At 45.1% G+C, this 27,119-nt stretch overlaps 1 protein-coding gene across 8 annotated transcripts in view; it reads left to right on the top strand.

Annotated features, from left to right (window-relative positions):
* LOC139264565 (E3 ubiquitin-protein ligase HECW1-like) overlaps window positions 1-27,119 on the top strand; it is a 751,381-nt gene that overhangs the window by 538,762 nt on the left and 185,500 nt on the right. For all 8 annotated transcript variants that reach the window (XM_070881227.1, XM_070881228.1, XM_070881232.1 and 5 more), the window contains 5 exons: window positions 1,116-1,301; window positions 4,583-4,717; window positions 6,328-6,433; window positions 7,317-7,413; window positions 22,496-22,579. In XM_070881227.1, the coding sequence (XP_070737328.1) occupies window positions 1,116-1,301; window positions 4,583-4,717; window positions 6,328-6,433; window positions 7,317-7,413; window positions 22,496-22,579 (608 nt within the window). The remainder of the gene's footprint in view (window positions 1-1,115; window positions 1,302-4,582; window positions 4,718-6,327; window positions 6,434-7,316; window positions 7,414-22,495; window positions 22,580-27,119) is intronic.

Here is a 27,119-nt window from a genome sequence, read left to right as displayed (position 1 = left end):
GTTGATGGGGATAGCTATTGGCCCAGAACAACGGGGCAAACTCCCCTGATCATCTTTGAATAATGGCTGTGGGATCAGGGCCTTCGTTTAACGTCTCATCCGAAAGTCTCTCGAGTGAGACTTGAACCCATGACCTTCTGACTCCAAAGCAAGAGTACTACCCACTGAGCCACAGCTGAAATTTACGCATTACTCAAAGCCCAATCACACAAAGGGATGTAGACAGGCTCAGTGAATGGGCAAACATTGGCAGATGGAGTATAATGTGGGAAAGTGTGAGGTTATCCATTTTGGTAGAAAAAATAAAAAAGCAAACTATTTAAATGGAGAAACATTACAAAATGCTGCAGCACAGAGGGACCTGGGGGTCCTTGTGCATGAAACACAAAAAGTTAGTTTGCAGCTACAGCAAGTAATCAGGAAGGCAAATGGAATGTTGGCCTTTATTGCAAGGGGGATAGAGTATAAAAGCACAGAAGTCCTGCTACAATTGTACATTGTATTGATGAGGCCACACCTGGAGTACTCTGTACAGTATTGATCTCTGTATTTAAGGAAGGATATACTTGCATTGGAGGCTATTCAGAGAAGGTTCATTCGGCTGATTGACTTAAGAAAAAAGGCTGAGCAGGTTGGGCCTATACTCATTGGAGTTCAGAAGATAATGAGTAAGCCATTTAGGACTGAGATGAGGAGAAACTTCTTCACTGATAGTTGTTAACCTGTGGAATTCCCTACCGCAGAGAGTTGTTGATGCCAGTTCATTGGATATATTCAAGAGGGAGTTAGATATGGCCCTTACAGCTAAAGGGATCGAGGGATATGGAGAGAAAACAGGAAAGGGGTAATGAGGTGAATGATCAGCCATTGAATGGTGGTGCAGGCTCGAATGGCTGAATGGCCTACTCCTGCACCTATTTTCTATGTTTCTATATGACCTTATTGCCATATAACACACCCCAAACTTGATGTTTTTGTTTACATAATAGATTCCTATGCATCAGTTATCTTCTGGACAATGAACATGATTTGACACTACACCACAGCAATGATTTGCTATTGCCCTCAGAGGGTAACATAAATAGACCTGCTCAAACTTTTTCTTCCATTCGCAGAGTGCCTATCGAATGTTTACCAACAGTACTTGCTTGAAGCATATGATACTGAAGATCCGCAGGGATGCCCGGAATTTTGAACGCTATCAGCATAATAGGGACCTGGTGACTTTCCTGAACATGTTTGCAGATACACAGCTGGAACTTCCTCGAGGGTGGGAGATAAAGACAGATCAACAGGGCAAGGTAAGAAAGGCTAGGTATAAGAGAATGGAATATTTCTTCAGATTAGTGTCAGTAAATGAATAGTTGATATTTTTGTAGTATTCATTGTAATTTTACCATCCAGTCAAGCAACAGAAAGCCTGAGTGTCTAATCTGCCTCCCCCTAGTCAAACCGCTCTTTCAAAAAGTTTAATTTCCGCCATATTTCTGGATTCAATAAGAGTGTGACATCTTTACAATTTAGAATCCAGATTGTGTGTAACTCCTTCTCTGGTGCAGTTCAGTCGACGGTGCTACCTTACTGCATGACTCATAGTGCAGATAAATTGTACCATTTTAGCTTAATCTTGCTCCTTTGCAGATAGTGATCATCTGGCTCTCCCATGGTATTCATATATTTTTTTGTCTTGTGTTGGACAGGATTTAAGAGCAGACGAATGTTGTGCTTTACCCTTAACATTCAGAAATCTTATTTACAAAATGTGTATAAGAGATCACTTATTAAAATGGTAAAAAGATCCGAGGGTGAAATTGGTCTTCTGTGGTTGCATAATGTATCGACAGCCAGCTTTATAACCTGCTCAATCTTCTCTTCAATGATGAAGAAAATCAGACAGTGCCTAAAATGGGCTGCAGATTTGCTATTGCCCACTTGGCCAAAGGCTAATTCACTCCCCTGTAGTCTCACTTCCAGGAATGGGCAGAAGCTGAGTAGATGAATGCTGGAATTTTTCCTTAACACTCAGATAGCTTGCTGCATAATTTGTATAAGGAGTCAAAGTGAGCAGAAAGTAAGGGCAGGTCAAGTGACTTGTTTTTTCTTTGCTGAATCTCCAACAATCTATTGCTGAATTCTTTTTCTTGCCTTGTTATTATTATTTTTGGTTAAAAGACAAGGAAGGGAAAGAATTTTGGCCCATTAACTAAACTCTGCAGTGCACAGGGGAAGCAAAGGTCCCACAGATGTACATTTCAGAGATTGAGAGGGTAAAGGAAATAGAGAAATGGGTGGTCAACTGCAGGGCGAGTCAGTAAAATGAACCTCTGTGAGTCTTAATTTGTCTAATAATTACCTTGTACTTGACACCCTTTGGGTGGACTAAGAAGGGTAGGGTTGCCACAATAAAACCATGTCACCATGGAACAAGTCATTACCCAGGGTGAATAGAGAAACATTAACCAGGAGACCAGGTGAGTGGTAGTTGTGGAGCAATTGTATAAATAGGATATATGGCCTTTTTTGCAGCCACAAAAGGGAATCCCAAATGGTGTGTTGCCTCCTACATTCTAGAGTAAGGGACTTATGGAGCTTCCAGAAAAGCTTTGGAAAATGAGAATGACTAGCCAGAAGTCATAGCTCGTGTTGGAACCAATGACAGAAGAAAGAGTATAACGTAGGGAGTTTGAGTAGTTAGGATCAAGGCTGAAGAGTAAGACTTCAGGGGTAATTTGGGAGAGGAAGATTAGAAGCATAGATACATGCCTTAAGAAATGGTGAAGAATGGAGGATTTCTGATTTCTGGGATATTGGGAAAATCCTGAGCAAGGCAAAAGCTGTACAGAAGTGACCTGAACTGAAATGACCCCAATGTCCTTTTTGAGGAGAAGTTTAATTGGATGGAGGAGGAAGATTTATGGGCTGAAATTGTCCCTTTCTTATAGAGCCATTGCAGCCTCAAAGAGGCGGTGACGGTGTGGAAAGCACTCACCACTCAGTCGGCACAGAGTCGCTGACAATCGTGACATTGCCCTCATTTATTTTGGGGGCAGTGGACGTTCCCACCCCACCGATATTCCTGCCACATCGACCCCTTGCTGACCAGCGGCGACCCCTTTTCGGCCCCACATGGAAAATTGACCCACAGGAGCAGATTGGCTGCCACTCAGTGCCCCTGACAGCTTTCCCCTGTGGAAGCTGCCTGTGGCTGGAAGGCATGTCCGCCCTTAAAGGGGAGGGTGCACTGCCGCGGCTGCCATTTTATTTTAATTGTCGGCCGACTCCGAGATTGGCCCGACAATGGCGGCAACGGAGATCGGCTGCCAATAGGCAGCCTGGCACCCCCCTTGGGTGCCGGACAGTTGACCTGGCCGAAACCCTCTCTGGTGGCCCACTGGGTGCCACTAACATGGCTGCAGAGTTTCATCTTTAGGCACAAGGATGCCGGCATCCTGACGCCAAAAATTGAGTAGGCTCCGTTAGCGCTCCACTCCTCTTGGGGCGATGCAACTGAATATCCTATTTTGAGATGGTAGACATCGCTAAAGCTAGCCTGGCAGCGTCACCACCTCAAAGTGGGTGATAACGAATTTCTAGCCCTCTGTGCTATAACATTTTTCTAAAAATCTGGAAGGCAAAAATGGTAGGAGCATAATTGTTAATAAGGAAGGGGTTTCAGCATAGAGTCTCTGTGGATTAAGCTAAGGAATAAAAAAGGGCATGCTATCGTATAGGGTGTCCTTCACAGGCCATAAAATTATTTGGAAAAAAAACTGAAGAGGAACTCTGCAGACAGTTAAATAGGTGTATAGGACAGTGATAATAGGGCACATTAGCACATCTGAGAGGAGTTTCAATGGGAAAGAATTTATAGAATATATGTATGTGCATACATAGTTGTCTGTGTGTATATGCAAATATGTCTGTATGTATTAACCCAAACTACACACTGTCGATCAAAATCTGGGGAAGCTGATGAGCATGGATGCTCCCAAGACCCAGTTATAATGTGGAAATTGAGGTGAATAGCATAGATGCATTTAAGGGGAAGCTATATAAGTACATGCGGAAGAAAGAAATAGAAGGATATGCTGAAAGGTGTGAGGAGACTCATGTGGAGCATAGACCAGTTGGGGTAAATGGCCTACTTCTGTGCTGTAAATGTTATGTAATATGTAATTCTTTGTATTTACTCTGTGCAATGTTGTCACATTCATATAATATCCCTCTTTCCGTTATTTTAAGAGGCTTTCATCCACTTATTTCAAATGGATGAACTCTTCCATTATAATAGCTGAAAGAGGAATTTAATAATGGTTTGAGCTTGCATATAATAACAATGCTCACTGTTTCCAAATTCAAATTTTTCGTCTGCTTTTCTTTCCACCTCTAAATTATTGCATCTTCTGCCATAACAAAAATTACATAAGAAAAATGTATCGATACATTGTACTGGTTTAAATTATAATTATGCGTTTTTCTGAATATTGTGGGTTCCATATTATGTAACCTATCTGAATTAATACGATGGGCGGTTTGTTAATGAGGAATACCACTCTCCTAATGGAAATATTCTCTATTCCAGTCATTTTTCGTTGATCACAACAGTCGTGCAACAACATTTATTGATCCTCGGCTTCCACTTCAAAATGGCCGACTGCCAAACCATTTAACACATAGACAACATCTGCAGCGTCTGCGCAGTTACAGCGCAGGGGAGGTAAGTGTGTACTGGACTTCTAAATATAATAATGGAAAATTATTATAAGCAGTTTGTAAGAACCTGTTCAGTGTTAAATGGGACAAGAGCAGGTGGCTGTGCAGTATTAAACTGTTCAGCACAGCCAAGGCCGGATCAGTACTGTAGAGGATACCATGTCAGAACTCGACCGCTACAGTTAGTATTCCACAAAAATATAACTCACAAGTAACAAAACCACAAGCAAAGCCTCCCCAACAGCTGAGTCCATAAGTGCACTGGCCAGTGTGGAACCGAGCCATACCGATGATCTTGGACTCATTGTCCAGTCTGTTCTGAGCAAACTGACCATATTGGGGTTATGGTAGTAATGCTAAATTATATAAATTTCTAAATGGATTGTGCAAGGCTGTATAATGGCGGGGGGTGGGGGCAGGGTGTTGGGAGTAGTTGGAACGAGATTGAGATGAAGCAGTTCTATTGAAAATAACAATGCGCTGTCACTTGCTTCTTCTCTGGGCACCTGTAGAAATGAATTGTAAATGTTAACGTTAAGCGCAATGCCAGAGCAGGAATCTAAATGTATCAGTTTGCTTTGGGCCAGGCCCAAACAAAGTATTGCTCGGTTCCAAGATCTCACACTATACTGTTCTTTATGGGAACTTACTTCCTTCTCTGAAAAAGTTAACAAGAATCTATTAAACTGAAGAAATCACATGGACTTGTACTTTACTTCCTTTGCACATGTGACTAATTGAGAATTTAGATGTGGCTAATTGCATTTCTGATTAGTAAAGAAAAACATGAGTAAGAGACACAAGGCCCGAAATTGGTGGCCTTGCCGTCGACTGCCGCCGAGTTTTTTCGGCGGTCTCCCCTCGGTGACAGATTCCTCTTGGTCTGCTGCCGGCGGGAGGGAAGTACCGCTGGAAACCGGCCGCTGACCGCCGCTGGCGGCTAAGTCATGTCAGTGACCTTTTGCCCACCGAGCTGCCATATTGGTGCGGACTGGAGTCGGTGGCAGCAGGGGGAAGGACCGTTGCATGGAGGCAGGTCTAACCCCGATGGTAAGTAAGAGGACCTGCAAAGAAAGGTTAGTGAACATATTTTAATTGTTTCTTTTTCAGCATTTTACCTGTATGGGGTCCCCTGAAGGTGCTCCAGTAATGATTTTTTGTGAAGATTTTTATTTTTCAGTTTACCCACCCTTCTCTGCGCCCGACTCAATCCTCGGCGGCACTTTGGCAAGGATTGCATTTGCCACTGAGATTGAGAGCTCCCGCCCGCTGCCGCCCAGATTGATGGCATAAGCCGTTATTTGGCCGATGGGCGGTACTGCCATCTCTTTTAGAGGAATCTTCCTGGCAAAGTACCGCCCGGTCTCTCGGCAGCCATCGCCGTTCCTTTGGGCGGCATTTGGACGGGCCTTGGCTTTGACCAAGTTCGGGAATGCAAAAGACACACTCTACTAAAGTTAGTGCATGTGGTTAAAACATTGATGTGTAGCCACACCTGTGGCTCGTCAACAATTTATATTGGACAACACTGCACTTGCTCATAACAGAGTCACTACAATCCAAAGTGTTGCCAATCCCAGTAATGAAACACTATTCCATGCATTGCTGTTGTAGGCTTCTGATGTTTCACGTGTCCGGGGATCCTCACTGCTTGCCAGACCTACCAACACTCTGGTGGCAGCCATTCGCAGCCAGCACCATCAAGATGCCGTGCCAGTGGGTAAGAAGATGATGATTATTTTTTTTAATCTATTTTTTTTGGTGTAACAGGAGTTTACAAGAAACACTACTATACTGCCTAAAGCATGTTGTGAAAGATTATTCTGATTTTAAAAGAGCTTTCCCTGATTTCTGCAGCCAAATATAACCCTGGGCCCTAGCTTCAATTTTTGGGATTCCACGGTGTCATTTGGAGAGTCTGTTTGGTGCCATTGTAAAGATTTGGGGGATGTGAAATCCTTTTTAAAAACTTGGGTTTAGGAGGGAACCAGTGTTGTCCAATAAACAAGATTGGGGGAAGAGGGGGGCGGCGCGGGGCAGAAATCTGCGGCTCTTCCACCACAAACCTATCGTTATGCGGGGCCCTGAATTTCCCTAAGGTTTTTGGAGCGTAGCCTTCAATTGAATAAAAATTACCAAAAAGACAAACCTTTTACCATCTCATGGTGGTACTGAGCAATACGGACCAAGAATGGTCCAGCTTCAGTGCTCGGCCCGTGCTGGGTTAGCTAATCTCAGTCAGGGCAGCGGCAGGGCCATTACTAGGCAGTTAAAAAGGTGAAAAATCAGTCAGTGTTTGTGCTCCTGATTGCTATCCAGAGAGTGTGCTGGAAAGTACATTTGTGTGTGGACAGTGAGTGAGAACATGATCAGGTCTGGCTGTGACACTCCTACCCCACTGCTTACACTCACTGTTGAGGCACACGAGTGAAGAATGGTCTCCTAGATGAGGTGTGAAAAGACTGTCAGTTCTCGTCGAACTGTGCCCCATCAAGTGTCAATACCTTCTGGAAAAAATAGTTGGAAAAAAGAGCAAACTTACCAATCGGCCTAGAAAAAGACTGAAACGCTCATTTGTCACAATTATTTTTCCTCAATTACAGCATACAATGACAAGATTGTAGCTTTCCTCCGCCAGTCAAACATATTTGAAATGCTTCAAGAGCGACAGCCTAGCCTAGGACGAAATCATACGCTCAGGTAAACGCACACTTCATCAGCTGAGTTCACTCATGGCTTTTATTTCACTCTGTAGGACAGATTGATGTTTATCCCAGATTTACAAAATACAAGCAGCCCAGGTCTGCCCTATTGGCCAAGAGAGTGAAATTATTGTATGAAGGAGGTAAGGGTTTCTTTTTGGGCTTGGTTCATTTATTTTTCCCTTCCATTGGCCCCGATTTTAACTCCAAGTGGATTCTCCACTCAGGCCTGAGTTAAAATTACAGTTGGGTCTCAATGATGTCATCAGGCCGCAACATGCAATATGTAAAGAAGGACCCTGTTGGCTCCAGGCGCATGTCCTTGCTGCCTTCTCAGGAGAGCAAGTTAAAATTGTAGATGTTGCGATCATGGCAGCTTTCGGACAGGTAAGAGCCAGGGCAATATTAACTGCCCACCCGCCAGGTTTCTGCTGATGAGTAGGGTTATAATTGCCCCCATTATCCTGCCAGTTATGGTCCCACACATGAGAGTACTAATCCAAGGCTGCACCCTGTTAATGGGCAATTTAGCCCAGAGGGCCATCAGAACTGAGCCTGTCCATACTTTATTATTATTAGTGCACGCCTCTGGATTGCTCATTTGTAAAATAACTGCTACACTACCATGCCCTAATATATGCATTATTGTGAGCATCCATTCTTCAACCAGTCTTTGCTTTTCCCCATCTTTGAAATTGCATTAAGCTGCATTAATACAGAAACATGACCTTTAGACAATCTTAGAAAACCTGCAGAGTATTGATCCCAATGCAATCATGTGAAAGTGCAAAATCTATCAGCTGTATCATGTGACTGCATAAGATCAGTTCCACGTAACAAAAAATAAATTTTAAACAGTAAAGTGCTGTACAAGTAACTGAAGAATGGACAAAAGTAATACTGATCTTATTGAAAAATATCAACCTTTGACCGGACTTTGCAATTTTCAAGACACATGTGTTAAGTCATATTCAGCAACATCTGCAAAAATAATTTTCTGCGGAAAATATATATTTGCCCCCAGTGGCTCAGTAAGCTTAGGCAATAAGTGACTGACCTTTACAGAGCAGGACGGTCACAGGTTTGATTCCCGGCCTGTGGTTAGTTAGCTGATCTCAGCCAGGCTGGCGTTACGATGTTACAGTTGGCCTCAGTGCCTGCAATACAAAGAGGTAACATCAGCTAAGGTTCCTGCTCCTGACCTGTCTTTAGTGACAGCTGCAGAAGTGTGCATGTGTGGATGATGGCGGAAGACATAATCAGGCTCAACTGTGACCTCTCCTGCAGTTGAACAGCCTAATGAAAATTGCTGTCAAGGCCCATACAAGAATAGTGGCTACTTGGGAGAAAATGAGGCTTGGTCAATTGAAAATGTCAAAACTGAGATTGATCAACTTTTGTTAAGTAAGGGTATTAGGGGATATGGAACCATGGCGGATAAGCAGAGTTGAGATACAGATGAACCATAATCGAATTAAATAGTGGAACAGGCTCAAGAGGTCTAATGTTCCTCAGTACCAAAGTGACCAGTGACTCTAACCCAGCAAGTTGTGGAGAGGGAAGGAGGAAACGTGATAAGAATTTTTTACTCTAAAACTGTTTATAATAAATGAATGTCCTCTCACTTTTGAGTCCACTTTACAGAATTACACATCCCCAGCGAAACTATAAGCTATCAGCGACTTCCCTCGCTGCTGCTCCTGCTTCGCTGCTGTAACTCTCTTTACATGCGTTAACGGGGTCTCCAGTGAAGTACCGGCAGCGGAGCGGGAGCACCTCCCAGGGAATTCCCGGCCTATGTGCTGAGTAAGGGAACAGGGGTCTTGCCCTCTTGACCGGTGTCAGAAACATTTTATTTTTCTAAACACCCTCATTAATGCTAAACTGGATATTTTAAAGACCCAAGTAAATGCTAATCTCCCAGCACCTTGTAAATGACAGACTGTACAACATCTGATTTGCTGTTCACTGCATTTGGGAGGGGGGGGGGGGGTGGAGCCCATGATATTTTGATGCTGCTCTCAATTATTTGTTTTTAAATAACTAAACTGTGGTAGCTGCTGCAAAACAGAATGATCTCAGATTTGATCTGAACGGCTGTCTGTTTCAGTTTAGGAAATTGTAAACCATTGAGTCAAAGTGCACTAAATATTGCAGAAACAAACCACCAGCGGGGAAATGGAGAGAGACTGATTGCTCTGAATAAATGGAATGCTTTTAAAAATAGGGCATCAGCTAAGCTGGGAATGGGTGATTTATCTGTTCTTCAGAGACCAGAAGAGAACCTGGGTTTCATTTGATTTCTCCCCAAATGCTGCTGTTTTAATGCACTGCCTGACAGTAATATCCAGCAACACCACTGCACTGATTGTCTCCAGACTCTAACTAACGCTGCATGAATCCACATGTTGTATTCATTTTATAGAGCGCTCTCGAGAGATGGATGATATCTGTTCCTGCCATCACAGAGTTATGTTCCTGCCATTTGTTTTTAGTTTGAAATTTACAAAAAGCCCCGGAGCCTGCTTCTCTGAATTTGTTTGAAGCTTCATGTTGTGGTTAGTTTTCATTGGTTGAAGCTTTTAACTGAAGAATTAACAAAGCTGATTTCCCCCCCCCCACCCCCACCCCCTTTACTGATGGCTGCTCTGTGTGAGTCACTGACCAGCGATCATCTTTAGTTCATGTCTCCTCCACCAGCACAATGTGTGAATAATAGGCTGATTTAAATCCTTCCTTCAATTAGAGCATTTGCCACTTATTGTAAGGCATGCGGAAAGCACAGGAGGTAAATCACATTTCTAGCTTTAAATATGACTCTCTTTCTTTATTTAAAAAACAAACATTCATACTGCATTTTGATCGGCTGTGGTATTCACACTCCCTGACGAACTGGAACGATTTACTGAAGGTGTGAGGCACAAATTACAAATTTGAATCATTTTAAATTAAATAAATTAACCTTTGTCACATAATTCATAAACACTGAGTAAATGTCTCACCAGCTCTGGTAGTGAATGGTACAGACTAGAAAGGACCCAATGCCCGGACTGTGGTACTGAGTGGTACAGGCTAGGAACGACCTTGGTCTGATCGATGGGCTGTGCGGAGTAAACTTGATCAACCAGAGATGCTACAGTTAGTCTCACTATGCTGGGCTAAGGTGCAAAAAAATGAAGAAGAGTTCCTGTCCTGTATGTACATTCTGTTTGTAGCCACCAGATGGTGTCATTGTTGGAGGCCACTGAGCAGCACGCACATGGTGCTGCTCAGGTATAAAAGGACAGCCATTTTGAGAGTCGTGCACTTTGGGTGCAATAAAGCAGAGCCAAAGGTGTACCTTGTTCAGCTAAGCAGTACTCAGTTTGTACCTTTATTGCATACATAACATTTGGCGACGAAAATACAAGAACCTTTGTTTGCAAAATGAGCACGATTGGATTTTTAGAGCGATTCGTGGAGGGAGAAGATTGGGAAGACTTTGTGAGCCGTTTGAACCAGTACTTCGTGGCCAATGAAATGAAGGGGGTCAACGACGCAGATTGGCGCCGGGCCGTGTTCCTCACTGTGCGCGGTTCAAAGATCTACGGTCTGATAAAGAATCTACTCATGCTTAGTGATCCAACAGAGAAAATGTACGAAGAGTTGTGTACATTGGTACGGGAGCACCTCACGCCAGACAACGGCATCATCATCTTGAGATACATAGTTTATACACATGTTCAATCGGAGGGCCAGAGCGCGGTGGAATTTGTTGCCGACCTGAGACGTCTAGCGGGACCGTGCAAGTTCGGGACGGTGTTGGCAGACATGTTGCGGGACTTCTTTGTTATCGATATCAACCACGAGGTGATCCTGCGCAAACTTCTGGTGGTGGAGGAGTTGGATTTAAAAAGGGCCATCCAGATCGCTCAATCATGTATGATGACGGACAGGAGTCTAAAGCAAATATCGGTGAAGAACCGAACCTCGGCAAGTACTGTAAATGCGATTATTTCGGCAGAGCGGCACATGGCAGGGCCTATCCAGCTGCGTTCGCGAATGATTCGGCGTTCAGCAGATCGGCACATGGCAGGGCCTATCCAGCTGCGTTTGAGAAACTTGTGGCTGCCCAAAGTCTGCCAGCGGGAAGGTATCCAACTTCTCCGTGTTGGCTTTGTGGGGGAAATCATCAGAACCAGCAGTGCCGATTTAAGCAATATAGTTGCAAAGGCTGTCTGAGAGTGGGGCATCTCCAGCACAAGTGTCTGCGGATGAGCAAGCGAGCAGCGATCCCTTCGTGCTGGAGTGGAGGATGAGAGTCAGACTAGCGTGGATCCGGGTACGTAATCTGAGATGCCAGAGGAGGAAGTATATGGACTGTAGTCTTTCATAACCAAGAGTAAGCCAATTTTAATTAATGTGAAGTTTAACGAGATACTGGTATTGATGGAACTGGACACAGGAGTGAGTCAATCGATCATGAACGAGAGGGCATTTAATAAGCTGTGGGATGCTAAGACCGTGAGGCCCAGGCTGAGCTCTGTTAATGCCAAGCTGCACACGTACACCAAAGAACTAATAAAGGTGAGTGGCAGTGCACAAATTAATGTGTTGTATAATGGTGCGGTTCACACGTTACCGCTGTGGATTGTTCCAGGCAATGGCCCAACGTTGCTCGGCAGGAGCAGGTTGGAGAAAATCAGATGTGACTGGAACAACATAAAGACGTTGTAGTTGGATGAAGATACACGTGCCCAAGTATTGAGCAAGTTCCCCTCGCTGTTCGAATCTGGTGTCGGAAACTTCACAGGAGCCAAGGTACAGATCCACGTAGACTCGGATGCAAGACCTGTCCATCATAAAGCTCGGGCAGTGCCGTATATGATGAGGGAGAAGGTCGAAATTGAACTGGACAGACTCCAGCATGAAGGGATCATATCACTGGTCGAATTTAATGAATGGGCCAGCCCCATTGTTCCTGTGCTGAAAAGTGATGGCACAATCAGAATCTGTGGAGACTACAAGGCTACGATCAACAGGGTTTCGAAACAAGATCAGTGCCCATTACCGAAGGCTGATGACTTGTTTACGATGCTAGCCGGTGGACTTGACATCAGCCTATACGATGCAGGAGTTGGTCGAGATGTCGAAGAGACTTACGTGTATTAACACGCAAAAAGGACTGTTTATTTACCAGAGGTGCCCGTTTGGAATTCGCTTGGCTGCAGCAATATTCCAGAGGAATATGGAAAGTCTACTGAAGTCCGTTCCCAGAATCGTTGTGTTCCAAGATGACATCCTGATCACCGGTCGTGACTCCAAGGAACATCTGAAAAACCTGGAAGAGGTTCTACTGTGTCTGGACAGAGTGGGACTCAGATTTAAATGCTCAAAGTCTTCATGGCACCGGAGGTCGAATTCCTCGGGAGGAAAATCGCCGCTGATGGCATCAGACCTACTGACGTGAAAACCAAAGCCATCAAGAATGCACCCAAACCACAGAACATGACGAAGCTGCGTTCGTTCCTGGGTCTACTCAACTACTTTGGTAACTTCCTACCTAAATTGAGCACCTTACTTGAACCACTGCACATGCTATTGAGAAAAGGCAACAACTGTGTGTGGGGCGCATAGCAAGACAGAGCTGGCGAGAAAGCCACCAATCTGCTTTGCTTGAACAAGCTGCTTATACATTATGAGCCATGTAAACGTTTAGTTTTGGCCTGTGACGCATCGTCATATGAAATTGGTTGCGTGTTACGACAAGCCAATCAGTCGGGGAAACTTCAACCTGTCGCGTATGCATCCAAAAGTTTGTCTAAAGCAGAAAGAGCCTACAGTATGGTAGAAAAAGAAGCTTTAGCGTGTGTGTACGGTGTGAAAAAGATGCATCAATATCTGTTCGGTCTGTGTTTCGAATTAGAGACCGATCACAAGCCACCCATTTCGTTGTTTTTCGAGAGCAAAGGTATCAATACCAACGCTTCATCCTGCATCCAAAGGTGGGTGCTTACATTATCTGCCAATGATTGTCATTCGCCACAGACCTGGCACACAGAATTGTGCTGATGCTTTGAGCCGGTTGCCGTTGCCCAAACCTGAGGTGGAAACGCCACAACCGGCAGATTTAATGTTAATCATAGATGCTTTTGAGAGTGAAGGTACCCCTGTTACGGCTCAACAAGTTAAGATCTGGACCAGCCTGGACCCGATATTATCGGTGGTAAAGGGTTGCATCCTCAAAGGGGATTGGTCTACCATACCTAAGCAAATGTGCGAGGAGTCCAAACCGTACATTCGTCGCAAGGACGAACTGTCTATTTAAGCAGATTGCATATTGTGGGGCAATCGTCTTGTAATGCCTAAGAAAGGGCGAGAGAAGTTTGTGTGTGAGTTACACAGCACACATCCTGGCATAGTGATGATGAAGGCCATTGCCAGGTCCCACGTATGGTGGCCAGGAATTGATTCTGAGCTGGAAGCATGCGTGCATCAGTGCAACACCTGCATGCAGCTCCGCAAAGCACCAGCGGAATCGGCGCTGAGTCTGTGGTCATGGCCATCCAAACCTTGGTATAGGATCCATGTAGATTTTGCAGGTCCCTTCCTGGGCAGGGTGTTTTTAGTGGTGGTGGATGCTTATTCGAAGTGGATAGAATGCATAATCATGTCATCCTGCATGTCCATGGCAACAATAGAGAATCTCAATGTCATGTTCTTGGTCTGCCTGACATAGTGGTGAGCGACAATAGGTCGTGCTTCACCAGTCAGGAGTTTCAGGAGTTTGTAAAATGTAACGGCATAAAACATGTAAGGTCAGCACCGTTCAAGCCTGCGTCCAATGGGCAATCAGAACGTGCAGTACAAATTATCAAGCAAAGCATGAGGAGAGTAACACAAGGGTCACTGCAGACCCGCTTGTCTTGCATACTGCTGAATTACAGGACAAAATCTCACACACTCTCAGGGGTCTCGCCTGCTGAACTCATGATGAAAAGAGGTCTTAAGACCAAGTTATCTCTTGTACACCCAGATTTAAGTAATCATGTTGAATACAGAAGACAGAGTCAACAAGGGTACCATAATCGCGCAACTGTGTCACGCGAGATTTCTGTGAATGATCCTGTATATGTGTTGAATTATGGTCAGGATCCCAAATGAATCACTGGTCCGGTCATGGCCCAGGAGGGCAACAGAGTATTTATTATTAAACTCAAGAATGGGCAAACTTGCAGGAAACATATGGATCAAACAAAGCTGAGGTACACAGACGAGCCAGAGCAGAAGAAACCGTCGACAACCAACCAACCTACCAGCAGGCTTCAGTGGACTCGAGGGTCATCAGTGAACCCGGAATTTCCATCACGGACTTGTTCAATGAAAATGGACTTGCAATTCGTGACATGGCCACTGCCACCCCCAACAAGTCAGCCATCCAGCCATCCAGCCACCAGCCACAACAGACTCCGAACATTCACCTGTCATGTATGTAACCTTCATGTAACTGTAACTTTCATAACAACACTGCATACTGTGTACACCTAAGAAATGCACACCTTGACCACAGGGGGTGAACTTGTGGGAGACACTCCTCACCTGGTCATCCAGGTATATAAAGGGAGGTCCCATGCAGGGTCATCACTTCTTGGTCCTGTGAATAAAGGTTCAGGTCACAGAGTGACCTTGTATGCAGAATGTGCCTCGTGTGAATTTATAGTAGTGTGTAAGGACATTACATCACCCAAGGCTGGATTTGAATTGAGACGGTCAACCCGGGAGTGTAAAGCACTGGACCATCTCAACCTGTGAAAGACTGTGATAAGATCTCAGAGGAGGGTATTGTCATGTATGTACATGCTGTTTGTAGCCACCAGATGGTGTCATTGTTCGAGGCCACTGAGCAACACGCACATGGTGCTGCTCTGGTATAAAAGGCCAGCCATTTTGTGAGTCATGCGCTGTGGGTCGTAATAAAACAGAGCCCAAAGTGCATGACTCACAAAATTAAACAGTATCCATGTAGATTTCAGTTAAATGGTACTCAGTTTGTACCTTCATTGCATACATAACAGTTCCCATTCGTTATCCCCATCCAGTCAATCATGTTGGAAAGTTAAGATGTATTCCAATCCTCTCTAGCTACAGGTGTGGGACTGGAGGACGGCTAATGTTGTACCGATGTTGAGAAGGGGGATAGACCGAGTAATTAGACGCCAGACAATCTAATCTGTAGTGTGCAAATTATCGGAAAAAATTCTGAGGGACATTATTAAACATCATTTAAAAAGGCATTTGATGTAGTCTGCATGGATTTTAGCAAGGGTTTTGTCTAGGTCCCATATGACAGACTAGTCAGAAAAGAAAAAACCCATGAGATGCAAGGGAAAGTGGCAAGTTGGATCCAAAATTGATTCAATGGCAGGAAGAAAAGGTTAATTGTCGACATGTGTTTTTGTGACTGGAAGGCTGCTTCAGTGGGGTGCTGCAGGGTTCAGTGCTAGGTCCCGTGTTTTTTGTGGTATATATCAATGATTTAAATTTGAATGCAGGGGGTATGATTAAGATGTTTGCAGATGATACAAAAATTGGCCATGTGGTTGATAGGAAGAAAGCTGTAGACTGCAGGAAGATATCAATGGATTGGTCAGGTGGGCAGAAAACTGGCAAAATGGAATTCAAACTGGAGAAGTTTAAGGTAAAGGATTTAGAGAGGACCAACAAGGCATGGGAATATACAATAAATGGTAAGATACTGAGAAGTATAGAGAAACAGAGGAACCTTGGAGTGCATGTCCACAGATCCCTGAAGGTAGCAGGTCAGGTAGATAAGGTGGTTAAGAAGGCATATGAGATACTTTCCTTCATTAGCCAAGGCATAGAATATAAGAGCAGAGAGGGTATGCTTGAATTGTATAAAACACTAGTTAGGTCACAGCTAGAGTACTGCATACAGTTCTGATCACCACATTTCGGAAAATATGTAATTGCACTAGAGAGGGTACAGAGGAGATTTACAAGGATGTTGCCTGGCTGGAGAATTTTAGCTATGAGGAAAGATTCGATAGACTGGGGGTGTTTACTTTGGAACAGAGGAGGTTGAGGAGAGATTTAATAGAGGTGTAGAAAATTATGAGGGGCCTAGATAGAGTGTGTCATGTTTGTAACCTTCACATAACTGTAACCTTTATGTAACAATATTGTACACTGTTTACACCTGAGAAATGCACACCTTGACCACAGGGGGTGAACTTGTGGGAGACACTCCTCACCTGGTCATCCAGGTATATAAAAGAAGGTCCCATGCAGGGTCAGCACTTCTTGGTCTTGGGGAAAAAAAGTTCAGATCACGTAGTGATCTTGTCTGCAGTACATGCCTCATGTGATTCTATAGTAAGGTGTAAGGACGCTACATTGGGGACGAGAAACAGGAATCAACGACCCACGAGGATGGCCACCGGTAGCACAGAGGAACGGTACTGTGTTGGTGAGGACTGGGACGATTTTGTTGAGAGGCTCCAGCAGAGCTTTGTCACGAAGGACTGGCTGGGAGAGGAAGCGGCTGACAAGCGGAGGGCGCATCTACTGACCAGCTGTGGATCCAAGACGTATACGCTGATGAAAGACCTGCTCGCACCCGAGAAGCCGGTGGACAAGTCCTTTGAAGAGCTCAGCACACTGATCGGTGAGCACCTCAAACCAGCGAGCAGTATACACATGGTCCGGCATCGGTTCTATACACACCGGCGTCGGGAGGGGCAAAGCATATCGGACTTCGTTGCGGACCTTCGCCGTTTGGCAAGCCTCTGTAAGTTCACAGATGCCTGCAGGGAGGAGATGTTAAGAGATTTCTTCATTGAGGGCATTGGTCATGCCGGGATTTTCAGGAAGCTTATTGAGACCAAGGACTTGACTTTGGAAAGGGCAGCATTGATAGCTCAGACCTTCATGGCAGGGGAAGAGGAGACCAAGATAATTTACGCGCGCAGCCCTGGTTCCAATGTGGCGATGGACCAGGGAGTTAACATTGTAAATGCGACTCAGAACCCTGCAGGCAGGCAAGGGCAATTCTACACCGCCTAGGCAGCAACAGACTCTAGGGTGGGCCAACAACAGAGACAATGGCAGGGGGATCGGCAATTCACGCCATCACAAGGGACAATGCGTCCCGGGATGGGACCATTGACACTCACCAACAGAGTGCTCAGGAGTAATCAAAGAGACAATCGGAGAGGAATGCCTGTTAACAGTTCCTTTGTTCACAACAATCTCAGCTCATGCTGGAGGTGCTGTGGCAGACATGCTGCGAAAACCTGCAGGTTTCAACAATTTATCTGTAGAAACTGTAACTTCACTGGACATTTGGCCAGAATGTGCAGAAAGCCCATAGCGAGGCTAGTTTGAGGCAGATGAACCAGACGGGGGGGTCTGCAAGGCAAGTTGATGCTTGGGGCAAAGCTATGGACGCTGAAGTCCAGCGGGTTCATGTGACAGACATTCACAGCTCGTATACCAAAACGCCACCTATGATAATGAAAGTCCTATTAAATGGCATCCCGGTACGCATGGAGCTGGACACAGGGGCCAGCCAGTCACTTATGAGTGTCCAACAATTCGAGAAACTATGGCCACTCAGAGCTAGCAGACCCAAACTAGAACGCATTGACACACAAGTATGGATGTAGACCAAAGAGATCATCTCAGTGCTAGGCAGTGCAATGTTGGTGGTCACACATAATGGATCAGAGAACCGGCTGCCACTCAGGAGGAGCTGGCTAGCTGAGATGAACTGGAAATGGGGGGATGTGCACGCCATTTCGTCTGTGGAGCGAAGCTCATGCTCACAGGTCCTACAGAAATTTGAGTCACTATTTCAACCAGGTGTCGGGACTTTCAAAGGTACCAAAGTTGTGATACGCATCACCCCGGACGCCAGACCAGTGCACCACAAAGCCAGAGCCGTGCCGTATGTGATGCGTGAGAGAATTGAGAGTGAGTTGGACAGGCTGCTAAGAGAAGGCATAATTTCGCCTGTTGAATTCAGTGACTGGGCAAGCCCCATCGTTCCTGTCCTAAAGCAGATGGCTCGGTCAGGATTTGTGGGGACTACAAGGCCACCATCAACCAAATGTCACTACAGGACCAATGCCCGCTTCTGAGAGCGGAGGATCTTTTTGCCACGCTGGCAGGCGGCAAGCTGTTCACCGAGTTGGACCTCACTTCAGCCTACATGACTCAGGAACTGGCTGAAGAATCCAAGCTTGTGACCACCATCACTACGCACAAGGGGCTATTCGTTTACAACAGGTGTCCATTTGGCATTCGTCCAGCGGCCGCTATCCTCCAGAGGAACATGGAAAGCTTGCTTAAATCCATTCCTGGAACAATCGTATTCCAAGATGACATCCTAATCATGGGTCGAGATACCGAAGAACACCTCCACAACCTGGAGGAGGTACTGCGCCGAGTGGACCAGGTAGGCTTGCGACTAAAGAAGTCCAAATGTGTATTTTTGGCCCCAGAGGTCGAGTTTTTGGGCAGGAGGGTTGCCGCAGATGGGATCCGACCTACCGAATCCAAAACTGAGGTGATCTGTTGTGCGCCCAGGCCCAGCAACACATCGGAGTTGCGGTCGTTTCTGGGACTATTGAACTACTTCAGGAACTTTCTGCCGAACGTAAGCACATTGTTGGAGCCGCTACACGTGCTCCTGCATAAGGGTTGTGAATGGTTTTGGGGGGACTGTCAAGAACGGGCTTTCAATCGGGCGCGGAGCCTGCTTTGTTCTAACAAGCTGTTGACCTTGTACAACCCCTATAAGAAACTGGTTTCAATGTGTGATGCATCATCCTATGGGGTTGGGTGCGTGTTGCAGCAGAGTAATGATGAGGGCCAACTTCAACTGTGGCTTATGCCTCCAGGTCGCTCTCCCAGGCAGAATGGGGATATGGGATGGTTAAAAAGGAAGCACTCGCATGTGTCTACGGGGTGAAAAAGATGCACCAGTACCTTTTCGGCAGAAGGTTTGAGTTAGAAACGGACCACAAGCCGTTAACATCCCTGTTGTCCGACAGCAAGGCTGTCAATGTCAATGCGTCAGTTCGCATACAGCGGTGGGCCTTCATGCTGGCTGCGTATGACTACACTATGCGGCACCGGCCAGGCACCGAAAATTGCACTGACGTGCTCAGCAGGCTCCCACTGGCGACCACGGAGGGGGCGTCGGAGCAAAGCGCGGAGATGGTCATGGCCTTTGAGGCTTTCGACACCGCAGGCTCCCCCATCACAGCCCGCCAGATCAAAATCTGGACCAACAGAGATCCCCTCCTATCCCTGATAAAGAAATGTGTCCTGACTGGGGATTGGGCGCCCGCACACGGAGCGTGCCCCGAGGAGGTCAGACCGTTTCACAGACGGATGGACGAGCTCGCCATCCAAAACCGACTGCCTGCTATGGGGCAGCCGGGTAGTCATGCCCCAGAAAGGAAGGGAAGCATTTATCAGGGAACTCCACAGCGAGCACCCAGGCATCATGCTAATGAAGGCAATTGCCGGTCACATGTATGGTGGCCGGGAGTTGACTCAGACCTGGAACACTGGGTTCGCAGGTGCACGACGTGTGCTCAGCTGGGAAATACCCCCAGGGAGGCCCCATTCAGCTCATGGCCCTTGCCCACCAGGCCATGGTCACGTATTCACATAGACTACGCGGGCCCATTCATGGGAAAAATGTTCCTGATTGTTGTCGATGCATACTCGAAATGGATCGAGTGCATCATATTGAACTCGTGCACGACATCCACCACCGTGGAGAGTCTGCGTACGGTCTTTGCGACCCACGGCTTGCCGGACATCCTGATTAGCGACAGTGGCCCATGTTTCACTAGCTATGAATTCCAGGAGTTTATGTTGGGTAATGGTATCAAACACGGCAGGACAGCACCGTTCAAGTCGGCTTCCAATGGCCAGGCAGAACGTGTGGTGTAAATCATAAAACAAGGCATGCTCCGGATTCAAGCACCCTCCCTTCAGTACCGCCTATCGCGCCTCCTGCTGGCCTATAGGTCCCGCCCGCATTCGCTCATGGGAGTCCCGCCCACAGAACTAGTCATGAAACGCATGCTTAAAATGCGGCTGTCTCTCATTCATCCAGCCCTGTCAGACATTGTTAAGGGCGAGTACCATAAACTCAGTGGGGAGATGCATAAAAGTCGATGACCCTGTATTCGTTCTCAATCATGCTTTGGGACCCAAGTGGCTTGAGGGTACTGTAATTGGCAAAGAGGGGAATAGGGTCATAGTGGTCAGACTTAACAATGGGCAGATATGCCGCAAACATCTGGACCAAGTAAAGAAAAGGTTCAGCATGGACACTGAGGAACCTGAGGAAGATCATGAGATGTTACCCACACCACTGCCAGTGAACGAGCAACAAGGACATTCACCAGCATGCACAGTCCCTGCGGCCAGCCCGGACAGGCCGGAATCACCTCAGGCGACAGAGATGCATGCCAAGGCTCAACCACCAGAGCCCCAACTGCGGTGCTCCACGAGAGAGCGTCGACCGCCTGAAAGACTCAATCTTTGACCCAAAGACGTTGGGGGGAGGTGATGTCATGTTTTTAACCTTCACATAACTGTAACCTTTATGTAACAACACTGTACACTGTATCCACCTGAGAAATGCACACCTTGACCACAGGGGGTGAACTTGTGGGAGACACTCCTCACCTGGTTATCCAGGTATATAAAGGGAGGTCCCACGCAGGGTCAGCACTTCTTGGTCCTGGAAATAAAGGTTCAGGCCACGTAGTGACCTTGTCTGCAGTACATGCCTCGTGTGATTCTATAGTAAGGTGTAAGGACACCAAAGAGTGGATAGGATTAACCTATTTTCCTTAGCAGAGGGGTCAATAACCATGGACATAGATTTCAAGTAATTGGTAAAAGGATGAGAGGGGAGGTGAGAACTTTTATCACCCACAGAATGGTGGGGGCCTGGAATGCACTGCCTGAAAGGGTGGTAAAGGCAGAAACGCTCATCGCATTTAAAAAGTGCTTGGATATGCACTTGGAAGTGCCGTAGCCTACAAGGCTATGGACCAATAGCTGGAAAGTGGGATTAGGCTGGATAGCTATTTTTCGGCCATAAATTTCTATGTCATTCTATAAGGACAGGATCAATTCCGGTGGGATGGACGCCAAGGCTGAATAAACTTTCAGCACTACAATGAAGTCTGACGAAGGATCATCGATCTGAAACGTTAACTCTGCTTTCTCTCCACACAAGCTGCCTGATCCGCTGAGATTGCCAGCATTTTCTATTTTTATTCCAGATTTCAACATCTGCAGTACTTTGCTTTTGAATGAAGTATAGGCACTTGGTAGAGGTACAGAAGAATGGGTTGCAGCTGTGGAGCTGTACTGCAACATGAATCAACATCTTCAAATGAAAGAGAGAGGAAATGTTGTTTTTATTTTAATTAAAATGTTAAATAGAATAAACACAAAATAGTGAACATAGTTTTCTGGTGGCCATATAGTTTTAGCAAAAATATGAAGCTAAAATTACCATTGGAGATAGTAGCAAATAAAAGTTTAATATGCTTGAATGACATTCCTCTGTCCACAAATTTTAGAGATATTAACCCATTTATAAATTCGTTATTCCCTTTGTTAGACTATTAGACAGAAGAATGTCATATGAACACAAACATTCATCCATTATTATCAATGGTAATTTATAGCCTCTAGTCTCCTGATTAGACATTGTATATATTTATATATTTACACATGCACTTGGATCACTAAAAGAAAATAGAAAACTTCCGTACCATAGGGCAAATGCAGGTAATTTTCTGACTTCATGCACGTCTGAGTTTCCGATATATGCTACCAAATTTCCAGTGTGTGCTACTTCTGAGTGAGGATCCCCATCAGTAGCTGAAAGTTGGAGAATTACCTCTAATGTGTAATGCAGTTAATTAAAACTAGTTCTCCATTAATGGGTTGGAAAGGTTGAATCATAATTCATGGAAAATTTACCTGAAAACATTAAGTTAGTGAGTTCCTTTACAAATTTCTATATTTTTTAATTACAGGGAGAAAATCCATTATATTCGGACAGAAGGAACGCTTGGTCTTGAAAAGCTGTCGTGTGACGCAGATTTGGTTATTTTGTTGAGGTAAAGCAATTTGATTTCATCTATTTATTTTCCCTTAGCCTTTTTTTTGTTTGATCACACCTTTATAGGGAAGTGGCACAGTTCTGTGAATATGCCATGTACAGGAATATATTAAATATTATCTGAGGAAAACGGGTGAGATATAAATCTTTAAGCTGCTTTATTTTACAGATAGCAGTTATAATCAAAACTTACTTGTTTCACTTAATTTAAAACTCCTCCTTGCGAAGAAGCAAAATAAGTAATAAACTATGCCACACTATCCTAAATTAGTGTGCTAATTAATGTTTCCTGGTCATCCTGTCGGTTCTCACTGGCCCTTAGCTTAAGATGAGTGAATTTTTACTCGTTAGCCCAAGCCCCCTCCCCAGACCTAACTGGGTTGACTGACGTTATATGTGAGCCTTATTTCTTTTTCTCTTTGTTCCCAGGAAATAGGAAGGCTAACTTCTTCTCCATTCAGGTATTTGCCAGTAGGCCTGTAACCCAAAACAGCTACCTCTTGCCCCAGGGTGTAATCTCAGCAGACAGCCACTAGGCTGGGTACCCAAGAATACCGTTTCACACGGATAGTCTACTGATAGTCTAATGCAAGATTACAAATTGCTCCTTGCCTCAGGACTTTCTGAAAAACAGTGAGGGCTAGAAATTTGGCTCCATAAAGCCCAATTTTTCGGCGCTGTGGGTGTCGCTTTGTGATGAAAATGGCATCCGTGCCACGCGCGTGCACTTCTGGTGCATGCCACACACCATCTTGTACTAAAACAGCCAAACAAAAGCCGAAACCTGACAGTGAGTTATCTTCTCTCCTGCTCGAATACCCAGTACACAGTCACAGGTAAAATGTGACGGGAATGTTAATTATGAAATCATAGACCTGTTCGGTGCTGAAGTATTTTATCAGCCCATCAAATTTGCACCAGTCTTTTTCTCTACATAAGCTGTTCTCCTGCCTCGATCCCCATTGCTGTTTGTGGGAGCTTGCTGTGCGTAAATTGGCTACCGCATTTTCTACATTACAACAGTGACTACGCTTCATAAGTACTTCATTGGCCATGAATTGCTTTGGGACGTCTCAAGGTGGTGAAACGTGTTATACAAATGTAAGTCTGTCTTTCCTCTTACTCTTTAAAGTCTCTCTTTTTCAAGCAACTCCTTTTATTAAAAAAAAAATGCGCACAGATCTGAAAAGCCAACCGGTAGAAACAAGGGATTAATGAGACAATAAATCAATACCGGCTCTGTCAGTATGAGAGCATTGGATTGACTTGCAGCTCCTACTCTCAGCAACACTGCTCTACTTCAGTCAGTCCCTACCATATTCTGAGGCAGCTGCCAGCTGAAATAGGAGATCAGTGTTGCTGGCAGCAGTAACTGCATGTCAATCTGGTGCAATCCTTCTGACAAATCTGGTAAAAGGCAGAACTTACATTTGTTGAGCCCTTTCTCATCTTACCGCTGTCTGTGACTTTTATTCATTTCCACAAACCCATCAGTAGATCAGCTGCTTTGAAGGGTGGGAGGGAGCAGAAAGTAGGGCTCTGTGTGCTGATTGGACACCCCTGCCCTAGAAGGAAATGGTTGACTTGCATCATTTTAGGGAGAAAAATATAATGTTGGCGAGATTTTAACTGCCTGCGGGTTTCCAGCGGGAACCTGTTGGTTTCAGTTAGAGTCCCGCTTGTTCGCAGCAGAATGAAGCCAAGGCAACGTTGAGCAAGAGGCCTCATTAATATGCCACTGCCTGACAGCCTGCCCATTCCAGGCGTGAAGTGAGCGAGAAGCGGCTGCCTGCCTGCAGAAATTCGGGTGGCCCTTGGTTGATATTATAGCTTTCAATTAGTTGCGTTTCAATGGGTTTCTGTGAGATCTTTGCCGATCTATATCTCGTTGAGTCAAGATGCTTAAGTTGCTTATTTGACCCAATGAGAAGTGTGACACCTGATTATTTTCACTACAGATAGATTTAACATGGTACCCACACATTTAATAATCCCAGATGAAGCAGTGGAAGCCAGAGCCCTGAAATCATTTAAATTGACGCTGTGGGAGACTTTAAGGCCAATATGGATTAATGAACTAAGTGGAGCTGAAGGCCCTTCCTCATCTGTAGTTATCTTGTGACAGTAATACACAAGACTTTTAATCGTTCAGATATGTGAGGTATCTGATGCAGCAGAGCCATGTAAGTTAAGCTAAAAGCACCTTTAACATCATAAAAACAGGAGCGATTATCAGACAAAATTAGACATCGAGCCACATAAAGAGATATTGGGACAGGTGACCAAAAGCTTGAACAAAGAGGTAACTTTTAAGCAGCAATTTAAAAAAGGAGAGAGAAATAGTGAGGAGGAGAGGTTTCGGGAAGGAATTCCAAAGCTTAGCGCCTAGGCAGCTGAAGGTACGGCTACCAATGATAGAGTGATGAAATCAGGGATGTGCAAGAGAACAGAATTATTAATTAATTCTGTTACGTAATTATTAATGACTGTTCCTACATTACAACAGTGACTACATTTCAAAAGTACATCATTGGCTGTGAAACATTTGGGACATCCTGAGGATGTAAAAGGTGCTATATAAATGCAAGACTTTTAATGGAATTGCTCTGGAGGAGGAAAGGAAAGGCTGGGAAATGTTTTTCCACAATCTGAGAGGCCTGTAAAATGGCTAGAACATTAATCATGGGGGATGAAAACCTAAATTAGTGTCTGTTTTTCTGAAGGTGTGCAGGATTGAATTGGTCAAAGGCAATTCTGGAGCTTGCCTTTAGTGATGCCTATGCTGTTATTGTCGTCATTTACTTTTGAAGTGTTTTGATATGTTGATTAATAACATTACTATCTTGATGGATTCAGGGTATCTGTGTAGAGTCTAACATGAAATATGAGATGCAATGGGAAAGTGTACCAAGACAATGAACTACTTTTGAGGAGTTTAAAATAATAGTGTACAAAGGACAATACTCCCTTCTCTAAGGCTCATTATTGAACAATGGACACAGATTAACTGGATAATGTTGCTTAAGTAACTATTAGTTATCATATTTTAAGTGCAGGGTAATGTAATCATTCCTGCAAGTAAATTTCATTGTCTGATGAGTAATACTACATATTGATTTTCAACATACTCTCATCCGGGTGTTCAAAATATAATTACAATTACATTATACACCTGCAAAGGAACACAATTGCAGGGTTATGGGGAAAGAGCAGGGGAGTGGGAATAATTGGCTGGCTCTTTCAAAGAACTGGCACAGGCACAATTTACCGAATGGCCTCCTTCTGCTCTGTATGATTATATGATTTTATGATTCATGACTAATTATCTTGTGTGAATATGTCACTCAGTTCCCACACTGAAAGCATTTATAATGCACATTTAGTCTTACTTTTCTGGCTCCCATGTTAGTTGACATTGTTAACGGATCGCTCTCCTCAGGTATTGTCCCCATCTCCCTCAAATTTGCAGTCATCAGCCCTCCCCTCAAAATAACAACCCTCGATCCCTCCGTCCTTGCAAACTACCGCCCCATCTCCAACCTCCCTTTCCTCTCCAATGTCCTTGAACGTGTTGTCGTCTCCCAAATCCATGCCCATCTTTCCTGCAATTCCATGTTTGAATCCCTCCAATCTGGTTTCCGTGCCTGCCACAGTACCGAAACGGTTTTCATCAAAGTCACAAATGACATCCTTTGTGACTGTGACAAAGGCAAACTATCCCTCCCTGTCCTTCTTGACTTGTCTGCAGCCTTTGACACGGTTGACCACTCTATCCTTCTCCAACACCTCTCCACTGTCGTCCAGCTGGGTGGGACTGCACTCACCTGGTTCCATTCTTATCTATCTAATCGTAGCCAGAGAATCACCTGCAACAGCTTCTCTTCCCGCCCCCCCCCCCCCCCTCTGCATCGTTACCTCTGGTGTCCCCAAGGATCTATCCTTGGCCCCTCCTATTTCTCATCTACATGTTGCCCCTTGGCAATATCATCCGGAAGCACAGCATCAGTTTTCACATGTACGCTGATGACACCCAGCTCTACATCACTATCACTTCTCTAGACCCCACCATGGTCTCGAATTTGTCAGACTGCTTGTCCGACCTCCAGTTCTGGAGGAGCAGAAATTTTCTCCAATTGAATATTGGGAACACTGAAGCCGTTGTTTTCCATCCCCGCCACAAACTCCGTTCCCTAGATACTGACTCCATCCATCTCCCCAACTCCAGTCTGAGGCTGAACCAGACTGTTCGCAACCTTGGTGTCATATTTAACCCTGAAATGAGCTTTCGACCACATATCCACAGCATAACTAAGACTGCCTATTTCCACCTCTGTAACATTGCCCGTCTCCACCCATGCTTCAGTTCATCCGCTGCTGAAGACCTCATCCATGCCTTTGTTACCTCTAAACTTGACTATTCCAACGCACTCCTGGCTGGCCTCCATCATTCTATCCTACGTATACTAGAAGTGATCCAAAACTCGGCTGCCCAAGTCCTAACTCGCACCAAGTCCCGCTCACCCATCACCCCTGTGCTT

This window comes from Pristiophorus japonicus, chromosome 5 (assembly GCF_044704955.1).
Source record: "Pristiophorus japonicus isolate sPriJap1 chromosome 5, sPriJap1.hap1, whole genome shotgun sequence".
Taxonomy (NCBI): domain Eukaryota; kingdom Metazoa; phylum Chordata; class Chondrichthyes; family Pristiophoridae; genus Pristiophorus; species Pristiophorus japonicus.
Note: the sequence above shows the minus strand (reverse complement) of the source record. Positions and strands in the feature narration are given on the sequence as shown.